Source organism: Asterias amurensis, chromosome 1 (assembly GCF_032118995.1).
Source record: "Asterias amurensis chromosome 1, ASM3211899v1".
In the NCBI taxonomy this organism is placed as follows: domain Eukaryota; kingdom Metazoa; phylum Echinodermata; class Asteroidea; order Forcipulatida; family Asteriidae; genus Asterias; species Asterias amurensis.
This window is the reverse complement of record NC_092648.1, coordinates 12,217,628-12,232,776: the sequence shown is the minus strand read 5'-3', so window position 1 is coordinate 12,232,776 and position 15,149 is coordinate 12,217,628. Positions and strand designations below refer to the sequence as shown.

The following is a 15,149-nucleotide window of genomic DNA, read 5'->3' as shown; positions in this document are numbered from 1 at the left end:
CATTTAAAAATGATACAGTGTCCAAAGATTGCCAACATTTTGCTGGTCATAGAACAAGAGCGTATATGAAGGGTTCTCTGCAGGATTTTTCAAACTGTGGGCATTCTGGACCCAAATATATACATGTAGTAGGGATGTTTGACCGAAACCTGCTGACAAGGTCTTCGGACTGGTCTCCCCACTGTGCAACCTGGAGCGGTTTTCTCTTGATTTTTTTTTTTTAAAGAAAGAAAATGTGTACACTTAGGGCTTTATGTATGATACAAATCGGCCTGCCTGGGTCACCTTGGTGAGAGGTGAGCGCTTTACGCACAAGCCAACCATGCCAACCCATTGAAGGTTGTATGATGGGATGGGGACTGGGATACTGTATCTGATTCGGAGTGTATTTTAAAATGTTTGTATTTTACGAATTTGAACTACTCTGAAGTGTAATACACAGTATTTTGTATAATGTAGTGTAAGCAGCTCAATGATGAACTTGTCCTCAGTCCCATTTGTCGCTTGTGTAACGACGAACACCAGGCCTGTATGTTTCGTTAATATTGAAAGGGCAAGGGCACCAAGGCATTTTCTCTTTGGTAAAACGCACCCTACAAGGAATTTGCAAATTACTACTGGAACATTTCAAAGGGAACCACAGGCAACAACCAGGGGGTATTGAGGCAATCGGCTTCCTTGCCTTTATGAAGTATCAGGCCTGCAGCAACCCCCCCCCCCTCCCATGTTACCATGCTGCCAGTGCTCTACCAATTTTAATATATGGCCATTGATATCCAATGAATGTGCTTCCAATTAATATTACACTCGGACTCACCATGGTATACTGTGTTCATGCTGTGTACATTGGCGTTGTCTTTCTTGGTATTCCGTGAAGATGAAAAGGATACCCCACTTGAAGGTTGTCTGCTTAATGGCAATTTATACATTGTTTGCTTCTAGTGCTTAGTGACCGCGTTTGAACTTTGTGTGTGTGTAGGAGGTTACTGACAGCTTTTTTGGTGAATTTATAACCATGTACTAATTACTGAATACATGTATCTTTAGTACTGCGTTCAAACTGACTACTTATTGTATATAATTAAGTCCGGATTATGTTACCTACATTGTAGTTACATGTACCATCTGTCTTTGGGGGTCCAGGCTTCAGCCAAACACCTCTTGTTTTATTCTTAAGACACTTTAAATGATTGAACTTTTCAATAATAGATCATTCCAAGGTGGTTACCACCAATATTACCATACAAACTAACAGTATTACAATAAGTAGCACTCACCGTGTTTGTCACATTTTGACTCTCGATTCTGCATGCATGCCTTTCAGTTTTCAGTTCACTTCTTCAAACCTTGTCTCAAACTCAAATCATTTTATTAACCGACTAAAAACTAGCTTTTATTCTTCAAACCTCTTGTAGGCATGTTCACGTGGATTCATTTACTTGAATGACATTTAACTTGATAATGCACCACCATGTTCATGTAATATAATGAACTACTACAGTCCATCATTGCATTTAAAAAATTAACCAGTTAACGCAGGGAGACATATATCCCACTCTAATTTTTATTGTGCCAGAAATCAGATGACAAATACACCCCCTGTTGTAGAAACTCGGATGACTGGAACATTTATACATTTATTACACGGTTGCAGGTACATGTATGTAGTGCAATCACTGTCCAATGTTTTGTTTCTCCAGCACAAAGAGAGACAGAGGTTACTGGAATTCTTGCTCAAAATCTACCTTTTCCCAGAGGTTGTTGTCTAAAGCCTGATAGACCTTATGCATTGACGTCATCCATTCACCATCTTAGAGGAAAAACGCACAGATTTGTACGCGCGGTGCACAGTACTGGCCAATGAACAACCTCATTTTTACCTCTAGGTGAGGGCGCCCTACTGAAATGACGTCATGTGCATTTAAGGTCTATTCCAAACGTATGTCCTTTCCTTGTATAAACAAGGATTACGTGAGATCGATATAGGCTGCCACCATTGTTCACATTGTATTTGGCTCAATGGGAGGTAAGTCCGACTGATCTGAGTTTCCAGCAATACCATGGCGGGCTGTCAGAGAATGCAGATGGCCAGGCTTTTGCAATTCACGGTGAATGCAGCTCATGTTTTCTCGAAAGAGATAAACAGATCTCAGTGCTTTGTACTGTATACAAATTTATTTGCTACGACATTCTCAAAAAGTAAATTACTCTGCCAGTTCCAAAGTATCAATTCTGTCTGTGGGCACGGACAAATTTCAGAATCTCTGGCGCTAAGGGATGAAAAAGTATATAGTTAACCTTTGAGGAAGGTTTTTAAGGTTGACTTTTAAATAATTTGAAAGGCAATAAAACGTGTTTTATGTGAATCTCATGAAAAGTGAGTGCGTTGCGTTGACTCTGTTAAAGATCAAGGTCATGTGTCCTGCAAGAATGAGACGAGGGGAATCAAATTGTACTCGAAGCTCACGTTCCAACTGGAAAAAAAAAACCAGCAACTAATGTTACTAACTCAATTTATTTTTAAAACCTGCAGGAATTTTTTCTTTGGTTCGTCTCACGGACACCATAAATACAGCAAGAATCCACCACAGCAGACTGCAACAGATTCACCATCGACTAGTGCCGAGGCTGAGCCTTCATCCTCATCTCAATCTCAATCTCCCGCGACTACGAGTCCCCCTACTAAACACAACAGTCGTCTCCGTCGCTCCCTCAGTATGAAGAAACTAAGGAGTAGTTTCCGTCGGAAGGACCACGCCCATGTTCCGGCAGCCAGTAAACCTCACCAATGGCAGCAAGATGAGAAGTCGGTCAGGGCGGGGTCGTGTAACTTTGCCGTCAAGGTTTGTCTGATTCACTGGTATTTTATGTTTTTAAGGCAGATTGAGTTTGTATTGCTTTGCTTTTGGTTTGCATTTGTGTGGAACGTGCTCAGTGCTGTGTGCTTCTCACTTGACATTCTTTCTTCCAAGTAAAAATACAAAACACTTTCAAATGCATTGAGTTTTTCATGAAGACAATTCTTGCGTACATAAAATAACAAAATGAGATACGCAACGGTCATTCTTGTATACTGTACATGTACCCTCACATTTTAAAATGAATTCATGTGTATCTCAAAACGCTACCACCTCTTGAAATGAAATGTTAATAAGTTAGATTTATTGTACATGTACGTTGTATGTCTACATGTATATAGGATTAAAACAATCGAACAGTTCCAAAAACCACTTTGCCTTTAGGAGTCGCTTAAAGACACTCAACACTATTGGTTATTGTCAAAGACTAGTCTTCACAGTTGGTGTATCTCAACATATGCATAAAATAACAAACCTGTGAAAATTTAAGCTCAATCAGTCGTCGAAGTCGCGAGGTAATAATGAAAGAAAAGAAAACCACCCTTGTCACACGAAGTTGTATGCTTTCAGATGCTTGATTTCGAGACCTCAAATTCTAAATCTGAGGTCTCAAAATCAAATTTGTGGAAAATTACTTGTTTCTCGAAAACTACATTACTTCACAGGGAGCCGTTTCTCACAATGTTTTATACTATCAACCTCTCCCCATTACTCGTAATCAAGTAAGGTTTAATGATAATAATTATTTTTAGTAGTTACCAACAGTGTCCACTGCCTTTAATACATGAAATCATAGCCCTAGACAGTTCACTCTTGAACTGTTCAAGCATAGTTCAAGCAAGCTCACATGTAGAGCAGTTGGAACAACAGCAAACAGACCCCCTGCGTTCAGCTCAATTTATTGTCTAAACTCTTGACCTTATCGGGTCAAGAGGCTGTACAGTCAGTGCACATGCTGTTATCAGGCACTATATATTCTTCCTGATTTGGGATTATTTTGCCCTCTGAAAACTTAGAAAACCTGTGATTATATAGCATGAAAAGTCTGTTAAAACCTATACAATGTGTACGGGATTTGAGGCATTGCATGACAAGGTATCAATGTATAAGATTTGGTTTGCTGTAGCACCAGGTGTAGTATACTTGCTGGGTAGATTATGTTCTTTTGAGAACTTGTCTTGCTATAAATATTCTATTACCGCGGAGTAGAAGTCTCTGGATTTGGGAGACTGTATACAAGTAGGCATTGGCTGCATTGTACAGGGCCCAATTTCATAGAGCTGCTAAGCACAAAAATTTGCTTAGCAGGAAATTTCTTCCTTGGTAAAAACAGGTTTACCAACCAAATTTACTTTTGTTGCACATTGCTTGTTACTGGTGTTCAGCTGTTGTTTGCTTAAATCCTAGAGAAAGAACATGGACATTTGGCTGGTAATCCTATTTTTTATCAAGGAAGAAATTTCATGCTAAGCAAATTTTTGTGCTTAGCAGCTCTATGAAATTGGGCCCAGGTCAGTCCTTCTACACAAAAGTGTTTCTACTCTTTTTCCCAAGGACAAAATATCATGTCTGTGTTATGTACAGTACATGTAGATCCAACAATCAATGGGGAGTTATCCATTGGGATTGGATCAATAAAATGATGAAAAGTCTGTTTTAAAAGTTGTAACATGGAGACCTATTCGTATGTCCGACTGTGTACACTTGAAGATTGACAAGCATTGTAGGCATAGACTGAAGAAGTGTCTTAAATCGGCACTTCTTCATCAGCTGCGCCATGCATCTGGAAGTCTCTACCACTTATTAGATTGATATTAGATCTTGTATTTTTCCACAACCTTTAAATCCCTTCTCAAAACTTAGGCCTATCTTATGTCACAGGTTTTCAAGGACTAATTTTGTTGTTTGTTTTGTTTGTTTTAATTGTTTTTGCTGCGCCTTGAACACCCTGCAGTTTGGATACGTGTGTATTACAAGTCTTATTATTATTATTACTTGTGTACAATCGACTTTCCTTATAATCTAACAAGGTCACTGGGACTTGCCAAATTACCTCTTCACAACAGGAACGAAGCAAAGAAACAAAAGGTAGAAATGAGATTCAGGACTTAAGAATGTACTATTTATAAGCAGAACCTCGTATCTGTGCTCTCTATAACGAGAGTCAACTGTATGTATTGCAGCATCATGTAGATAATCAAGTCCACTGGTTGTGCAGGAGTGCTGTATTGCACTCTGTCCATGATCATTTGATGCCACCTGCAGTCATTGATAACATACATATAATTACAATCTGCCTTAGTTTTGGATTGGTCTAGAGAGGGCTAATGGCAAACTGTGTGACCTACATGTACACTACACAAATCTTTATGTACACGTAAGCCTTGACTTTCACCTGTTATCTGCTGATGGTACACTGACTACAATCAATGCAATGTCTGAATGCGCAGAATGTCTAAATATTAATTATAATAATAAGACTTGTAATGCGCACGTATCCACCCTGCTGGGTGTTCAAGGCGCAGAAATTAAAATTTGAAGTCTTTTTTATTAACGAAGGTTCAAATACACATCACTCTGAAATGGTTGACTTTGAACTGTACGTGTAAACAGAAATGTACAAATGTAAACCCATCGTGTACATTGTACTGTAGGCGTACATTTACAACCACTCCCAACTAAAGCCTGAATTTATACACAAATCGGTAAATCCTTAAAAAATGGGTTTGATCTTTTTCTTTCTCTGTTTGAACTCATGTACATGTTCACGCGTACATATATTCGTGCGTAGATGCTTTCTCCAAAAAAACTTGCTTTGATCTTTTTCTGTCTCTATTTGAACTCATTCATTTTACATTTTTTGATTCAACTCATACATTGTACTATTTTACATTGGTGCATGGAAGTGACAATCTTTCTCCTGTTGACTTTCTTCACCAATCCTTCTACAAGATGTAGACAGCTTTTGACAGCTTCTACATAATGTACAGAGTCCCAGACTGACATCATATGGAGTCCATCAGCTGTACTCCTTCAATGATGGATTCACTAGATGCTATCACTGGGTCCTTCATAACACAGGGGCTCTAATGGTTTCATGTGTGTTTACTTAGGTTAAGGTTTCACTCTCTGTGACTAAAACTCTTAAAGGGTTTCCATACCTTTTTTGTAGATCAAGTTTTTGACCGTGGCATGAATCCCTACACACTGCGAATGAAGATGTTTGTAATGTATGTAGTTTACCTGTAGCAGTTTAAAGGAACACGTTGCCTTGGATCGGATGAGTTGATCTATAAAAAGCGTTTGTAACCGTTTTTTTAAAATAAAATGCATATGGTTGGAAAGATGTTTTAAAAGTAGAATACAATGATTGTGTGGTTTTCCTTTTACTGTGCGAACTAACACGGTCGGCCATTTATGGGAGTCAAAAATTTGACTCCCATAAATGGCCGACCGAGTTAGTCGACGAGGTAAAAGGAAAACCGTGCAATTTCGAGGCACGTTTGTGTGGATCGTTGTATTCTACTTTTACAACAGCTTTCTATCCCATATGCATTTTATAACAAACGGTTACAAACGCTTTTCAAAGACCAACTCGACCGATCCAAGGCAACGTGTTCCTTTAAGCTTCAAGTTTTTGAGAGAAAAAAAAAAGTGAAAATCACAGAGCAATGTTTTCAGGAGAGTTGCATAAAATATACCCTAAAATAGTTCTCGTATTGTGACACAAAATTATTTTTGTGATGTTGTTTTACTCATTACTTAACAACTACAGCAACTTAGCAAGTAATATTTTAAGGGATGCTTTGTACTATAAATCTTCAAACCGTGTAAGTCTAATGTTAACCTGTGGACGTTGTGATTTGTGTCATACAAAAAGTACCCAAACCCTTTAAGAAAACTACATGTACAGGGTAGCAATATTGAACCGATCTATCCGGCCCTTATACCTATATACTTACAAGACAAGCAAGTACTGGTTCAGTATTTGCAGTGAAGTCAGAGTCATTGTACGATTATACACAGTACATGTACACTCTGCAGACTACTGATACCAAAGGATCAATGTATAATTGATTGTACTTGATCAGGTAATAGACAAGAAGTACACAAGAGGCTGTGTACTTAATATAAACACATTAGAGGAACACTTCATTGCATAAAACATTGCAACCTTATACATTGACAGACACTGTTAAAGGCGCTGGATTGGTAAATACTCAAAATAATTATCACCACAAAACCTTACTTGGTAACGAGTAATGGGGAGCTGTTGAGAGTTTCAAACAGTGTGAGAAACGGCTCCCTCTAAAGTAACGTAGTTTTTTGAGAAAGAAGTAATTTTCCACGAATTTGATTTTGAGGCCTCAAAATTAGATTTTGAGGTCTCGAAATCAAGCATCTGAAAGCACACAACTTCGTGTGACAAGGGTGTTTTTTCTTTCATTATTATCTTTCAACTTCGACGACCATTTGGGCTCAAATTTTCACAGGTTTGTTATTTTTTGCATATGTTGAGGTACACCAAGTGAGAGGACTGGTCTTTGGCAATTTCCAATGTTTTATACCATCAACCTCTCCCCATTACTCGTCACCAAGAAAGGTTTTATGCTAATAATTATTTTGAGTAATTACCAATAGTGTCCACTGCCTTTAAGGCGTACTCTGAACATCAATCATGACTTTTTCAGAGTGAGCGAGTGAATAAAAAAAACAATTTGATGATAGAAAACAGTTTGTACACACATCAACAGAACATGATCAGTCAAAATCTTTGAGGATTGACAATTCAATTTATTATTGTACACTGCATTGAATCCTAGAGCAAGGGCCATTGAATCCATCAGCAGATTGACATCAAATGTATTTGTTGCGACTGAAAGAGATATGGACTATCCAATTAAAGGGTCCGGGTACTTTTTGTACGACACAAAACACAATGTCTACAGATTTAGATTAAACTTACACAGTTTGAAGATAATGATGGTACATGTACAAAGCTTCCTTTGAAATAATATTGCTTGCTTATTACTTTTCAGAGTCACGAAAATAATTTTCGTCTCAGGAGGCGAAAATTATTTTAGAATTTACAATGTATTACCAACAGTGGTATTTTTGCCACTTTGCTAAAAACATTGCTCTGTGATTTTTTTTTTTTCTTCAAACAAATTGACGACTAATGAAGCTGAAACTTCTGTAAATCAAATTACATTAGTCATCTTTATTCACAGTGCGTAGGGATTCATGTGACGGCCAAACACTTGATCTACAAAAGGTATCAAAACCCTTTAAAAATGCTAGACACTGTTGGTCATTGTCAAAGACTTGTCTTCTCACTTGGTGTACCTCAACATATGCACAAAATAACCAACCTGTGAAAATTTGAACTCAATTGGTCGTCGAAGTTGCGAGATAATAAGATGAAAACACACCCTTGTCACACAAAGTTGTGTGCTTTCATATGCTTGATTGCGGGACCTCAAATTCTCAAGTCTGTGAGGTCTCAAAATCAAATTCCCGGAAAATTACTTCTTTCTCGAAAACTACGTCACTTCAGAGGGAGGCGTTTCTCACAAAGTTTTATACTATCAACCTCTCCACATTACTCGTTACCAAGTATTAAGGTTTTATGGTAACAATTGTTTTGAGTAATTACCAGTAGTGTCCACTGCCTTTAAGTAAAAATACTATACACGTACAGGTGTAGTGCATAGTATGATACAGAGAATCCTACAGCCATTACGCGGTACACATGTACGAGTACGACTGAATATATCTGGAGGGTGTTGGCACGTTGTACGAGGCTATTAAATCAATGTTGCATATATATCTCCCTTCATGCTCTTATTGAATTTCCGCCGTCCTGAGGCATTCTGCCTTGTACAAATTAATCAGTTTGCCCTTCTTGATTCAACTTCAGCTCCTAGCATTATGATGATGGTGTGGCAGTCCTGTTATATCACATTAAGCGTAGTCCTCTATACACAATACCAATGTGGCATACGTAGCACCAAATGCTCGCAGGTTTGTGTTGCTGACACACAAGTGTCACAACTGGGACTGGAAAACGCACAATGCTGATCGGTAACACCAGAGCTTGAGTTCGGTGCTCTTATCCACTCAGCAAGTGTTTCTGCACATTACTAGTAAAGCAAGTGTAGTCGAACTCCCAAAAAGTTAATTAAATTTAATTGTGTGTACAAGTACATTGTACATCACGTAAATATGTACGTAGTTATGAGGGTCTGGAGGTATATTTCACAAGAGCTACGAATGATCTTAAGTGCCGATTAATCTCACTTGCTAAGCAAAGTGTGATGTCACAACACAACTTACAATGGAATACATGCTGACAACTCATGGATGAATCTTGGCTCTGTGTGAAATCCAGCCCTGAATACATTTTACACACATATATGTACATCACTATTTCTGGAAGTAGACTCATCTGCAAGTGTCGAGAGACATTTTCCAAAACCAGAGACTTGTTTCTAAATAAGTCTAGACATTTTCCAAAACCCGAGACTTGTTTCTAAATAAGTCTAGAAAACTAATTTGTTAAGCCTTAATTAAGGTCTGGTACATTTTTTAGTACTCACGGGAAGAGCACTTCAGGAGAAGTGTACTCATGTATCAAGACAAAGGCCAACATTTTTATGTTTTTTATTCAGTTCCTTGAGTGGCACAGCGCAAGGTTTCCTTGAAGTGTTTTGTACATGTACACATCTAGGCCAGCACAGGAAGCTTTTAAGAGAATGTTCAATTCTCAACCAGTGCGCCTTTAGCCTGGGCATGTGTAACCATGGAGGTGTTACCATGGTTGTTGAACACAATCACTTAACATTCTTCCATAATGTACTTTTAACAAGCACACATGTGGGTCATGTGTACTGGTGCATGCTTCCTAGTGGTACTCCACTACATGTACATACTGTTTACATAACCTGTCATGCCTGCACATAAAACGGGCATGTTCCATACAGGAGTTTTTTATAAATTGGATTATTCCTATGCAACACCAAAGATGATAAAGCGCCGAAGGTGCATTAAAGGGAACTCGAGCTGAAATAGGGTATAAAACGTTCACTGGATGTTTATTTTATCAATAAACTCGTTTGAGGCAACATTGGATGATGACCTGTACTACATGTATCAATGAAAACAAAAGGTTTGTTTGCTGAAATGTCATCTTTGTGTATTTCATGCTTCAACCAAAGAAAACAATAATAGTGGCTTCTAATATAGCGCTCAGGTCCGTCACGCAGTGACGTTCATGGCGCTTCAACATTATTACCCCTGGTCACTGGGCCTTAAGTCTTTCCTTAAACCATAGCTCCCTGGGGAGTATACAGCCTGTGCCGCCAAATATGTAGTGCACTATTAAGCTTATCAATCCAATAACCAACTCTGCCCTCACAGGTACCCATTTACCCCTCCTGGGTGGAGAGAAGCTTATTGTTAAGTATCTTGCTCAGGGACACAAGTGTCACGACCGGGATTCGAACCCACACTCTTCTGAACAGAAACACCAGAGCTTGAGTTCGGTGATCTTATCCGCTCGGCCACGACACCCCAGATAGAGCTCCATTTTCTCATACAGTACATGTTAAGTGCTTTCTCTAGGGCTTTGGTAACTGTTTCCAAAAGCTCCTTGGAATCTATAACCCCAGAGGTTACCAAACGGTAGAAATGCCATCATTTCAACACACCTTTGCATTTGAATCCAAGTTTCAGACTTTTTTGTTGCTAATAAATCTCACCCCTGTCTATATAATCTTTGGTTATACCATAGAGCTAGGACAACACTAGGTGACACTCTGAAAATTATTGTCAACCCACGCATGCTGGACGATGTGTGTACATTCACTGTATAGAGCATGTACAGTGTAATGTACACACGTACGTAGTTTATAACACTGGCAGACATAAGGAATCATCCAATTCACCTCTCTCAGGACACGACAGCATAATTAGAGGTAGATGGTCCATGGTAAAAGTCTCATGTGTTATTACATACTACGTACCAGCTAATTTAATGAAAACATGCAGACTCAGTGCTCTGCCAGTTCAAGGCTTTGTCAATTTTTAGTGTACGTAATAATAGTAGACCTAGAATTTCAACGGAGGACTCGTCAGCCATTTGTATTCATTGCCCTGTCTATTCAGGGCCTATTGCTCAATGGGCCTCTGCCTAAGAAAATGTTCCCAAAACAGACTTTTCATTGTTAAATGGTACCAGGGGTGGATTTCACAAAGGTAGTCTTAACTTAGGACTACAGTTCTAGGCAATGCTAAGAGATAGGACCAGTCCTAAGTTAGGATGAGTTACTGGTCCTAATTTAGGACTGGTCCTATCCTTAGCATTGCCTAGGACTAGTCGTAAGTTAGGACTACCTTTGTGAAATCCACCCCAGTACTCTTTTCTTTGGAATAGTGACACCATTTCTTCTATGGAATGTTTGTAAGTTGTTGGTCATGCATTTACATGAAGTGTATAGAATTTCAGAACTGGGACTCAATGTTTTGTACATTAGGTACATGTGTATGTACAAGTACACAGTACCGATACTTAATAATTAATAACATTAACCATATTTATAAAGCGTTTTTTTCCAAAGGATACAAAGCGCTAGGGACAAAATAACCATTTTTGTAGATCATTGCTTTATATAGTACATTTAGCTGAAAATGGATAGAACTGCATGATGAATTTTGACTGCATACATTATCTGGGTACCTGTTTAGTAATAATATTAATTGTACGCAGTCAGTCCTAATATAGCGCTTTAAATATCACACTTTATTTTCAGTCATAAAAACAAATAGTTGCGGGTATTGGCTTATCCTTTTAAATTCCTCCCAAAGATTAAAAGTATGCAAATCTATGTGAATGATGGAATGATTACTATGGCTGCAGTATGAAATTTAAATGCAATTCAATAATTTACCCTTTTGATATCTTTGCAGTATCTGGGCTCCATTGAAGTGACTGAATCTAGAGGGATGCACATTTGTGAAGACGCAGCCAAACAACTTAGAGCGGTGAGTAACGATTTGAATAAAACACAAATTCTGAAGCGTTAGTAAAGCCTGGTTCATACTTCCTGCGACTGGGAATGCGATACAAATTTTGACGTCACAAATTTGCAACGAATAATTCACAACAGTTGAAACAGGCTCAACTCCTGCGAAACATTCGCTGCGAAAACAGCCGTGTGACGCCAAAATTCGCTTCGCGTTCACAATGTGCAGGAAGTATGAATCGGGCTGAACGGCTACAATAAAACACATTGAATTATTCTGAAGGAATCTGTTTTATTTCTACATGCTTAAGGCTAGCACGCCTTCTTTTCTCACTCTCGGACTCGAGAGAGACAGGCAAGGCTTGGCTTCCTACGCATGAGTGATTTCCAGCCTGGCGCGCCGTCTTGAGTAAAACGCAGGCAGGGGCTTTTAGAACTCAAATGATTAATGCACTCATGTGAAAGTCTAGACAAATGTCATTGAAATTTTGGCTATTTCTGTCCGGTTGGGTACTTAGTATTACCCTTTAGTTGTCTGTATCCTAGACTTATGTAAGAATAAAATTGTGTAGTGGGTACTGCAGCGTCATGTTATCAGGAATGTAATGAGAAATGGACTCAAGTTGCATTACATTAAACCGTACTTACGTTATTACCTAATGGTTCGCTTCATCTTATTGCACAGAGTGTGAAACCCGATTCATACTTCCTGCGAATGCGAATGCGAATGCGTCGAAATTGTGACATCACAGCTCTGTTGTTGCTGCGAATGTTTTTTTGGGAGTTCAGCTCATCTCAGCTCTTACAAATTGTTGGGAATTTGTGACCTCACAATTCGCATCACATTTGCGTTCACAGAAGTATGAACTGGGCTTACGGCTAGTACATTTCTCCTGAATACACTTTGTTAAATACTTGGTTTAGAGTACGTGTACTCTTAGGATGTTCCGAGTGTCACATTTGATTTTGACGCCATGTATCTTTGTGATGCATCCAGAATTAATTTTAGCACAGTGTTCGTAAGTGTAAGTGCTTCTCTGACCAATGATGCACAAAACTGTATTCATTGCTAGTTGTGTAGGGACATGAGTTAAAGAGTGGATAGCTAATGGTTGTTGTCACGTCAAGTGATCGCTAGAGAAAGACTAGTTCAGCTGGGAGGTCTATGTGATTAACTTTGCTTCGCTTGGGTGCAGTTAGTGTTTAGCCTTGATAGACCATTAGCCAAATGCATTACATTCAGTTGACCTTGCTCCATGGTTAACTATTAAAATGGGATGAACTGCAGCTACTACATGAACTTGTAGGAAACTTGTTATGTCAAGGGCATTCTGAAAAATTAATGTTAAAATTTTTACTAATTTTGTGTGTATTTCCTACCATGGGTTGACAGTGTTAACTCATGTACATGTACACATGCTGACGTGTGCTTAGCTATAACTTTTAAGATTGTGGGTTCAAATCCCACCCTAGTGATTTGCCTGTAGAATTTTCACAGAACTCGGGAAAATAATGAGTATAAACTACAGCTGTCTGTAACATTTTTGTTGCCCAACCCTATATGATGTTGCCAAGGTACATACTGTGTAAAAAGTACTGTACATTTATACTCTACATGCTTTTGAGTCCTGGCTGGTATAGGAAAACCTCCACAGGCACCCCAGATGGTGTTCAAGCCAACAGCCCTGTGTAGTCTAGAGCAGATGTCTTGACCACTAGACCACCAAGCTCATTTGGTGATGAGTAGGGCTTCATTAATTATTGCGCATATGTAGGGCAAACTTAATCACTCATGTTTTGTTCTGTATCCTGGTACAATAATTACATTCGTTAAATTTATTGGACTCTTGTTTGTTTGTCTTTTCGTTCCATTAGAGCGCAAAGAAGAAGGTCCGAGCTATATTATGGGTGTCGTCGGACGGACTGAGAGTGGTTGATGAAGACAATAAGGTAAGGATGGCATTTGTAAACCAGTGCTTCATTGTCAGATTGTGAGATGGAAAAAGCCTCTGAAGTTTTTGCAATCTGAAACCTCAGAATGTCAGAAGAAGTCTGTAAAGTACTGTGTAGAGATGGCATTGGAGAACGAGGGAGGGATATCTCAGACAGCCACACTCATAAAGATTTGACAACCCCATCTACATTTTACATAAGGTTAAAGACATTGGACACTATTGGTAACTTGTCCAAGACCAGTCTTCTCACTTGGTGTAGCTCAACATATGCATTTAAAATAACAAACCTGTGAAAATTTGAGCTCAATCAGTTGTGAGATAAAAAACACCCTTGTCACACGAAGTTGTGTGATTTCGATACCTCAAATTCTAAATCTGAGGTCTCATAATCAAATTCGTGGAAAATTACTTCTTTCTCGAAAACTACGCTACTTCAGAGGGAGCCGTTTCTCACAATGTTTCATACTATCAACAGCTCCCTATTACTTGTTACCAATTAAGGTTTTATGCTAATAATTATTTTGAGTAATTACCAATTGTGTCCACTGCCTTTAAGGGGAAACCCTCTTACTGTATCTAGAGTAAGAGGGTTTACCCTTAACCATGTCAGAGACTAGCCATCGGGACCAGTTAGCCAGTCATTTCACTTGTCGCTAAGCCTTTTCAGATGGCCATATTTCCTATTCAATAGGGATGCTTTTCATCGCTGAACATGCCAGCCGGACAACTTGGGTAGACTGGTACTGAGGTGTTTAAAAACGGGCACTGAAAGAGTTAAAATGACTCCTGTGTGGCTTGTGGCATGATGTTTGATAGAGTATGTGGTCTCAGTAAATGATGGCATTTACAATGTAGTACATGTATGTAGGACAAACTGGAAACTGCAAGAAGATCTGCGATGCATGTGGATCCCTTGGGTGCTCAATTGATGTGAACTAGAGTTGACCGCACTTTATATCTCCCTTTAGGTTGTAACTCAATAGTCTGTATTCACTTACCGTACATGTCTTGACATCAAATTTGAATCAGACCTATCACACTAAAGCTATGACTGTGTACAAATGTGTAGGCAGTACAAAATGTACGGCATAGTCAAAATGGAAATCTGCACAAAATCATTTAAATTAGAAGGAATGGTCTCAATGTTCAATCCAGTATTTTATGTTTCTGTGTACTATAATAAAAAATAGTGGCTTCTTAAACTGTCACTTAGTGTCGCCCATGGCGCTTCAGCATTTATTATATTCCCCCTGCAAGGTACATATGACGAGCTTCACTTTGAAGTATGAGACCTATTCCTTTATATATGTACA

The 15,149-nt window shown here is 38.8% G+C and overlaps 1 protein-coding gene across 4 annotated transcripts in view; it reads left to right on the top strand.

The window, feature by feature from the left end:
* Positions 1–15,149, top strand: part of LOC139945802 (uncharacterized) — a 54,354-nt gene that overhangs the window by 8,538 nt on the left and 30,667 nt on the right. For all 4 annotated transcript variants that reach the window (XM_071943272.1, XM_071943262.1, XM_071943244.1 and 1 more), the window contains 3 exons: positions 2,534–2,843; positions 11,826–11,900; positions 13,757–13,831. In XM_071943272.1, the coding sequence (XP_071799373.1) occupies positions 2,718–2,843; positions 11,826–11,900; positions 13,757–13,831 (276 nt within the window). In that variant the 5' untranslated portion in view covers positions 2,534–2,717. The remainder of the gene's footprint in view (positions 1–2,533; positions 2,844–11,825; positions 11,901–13,756; positions 13,832–15,149) is intronic.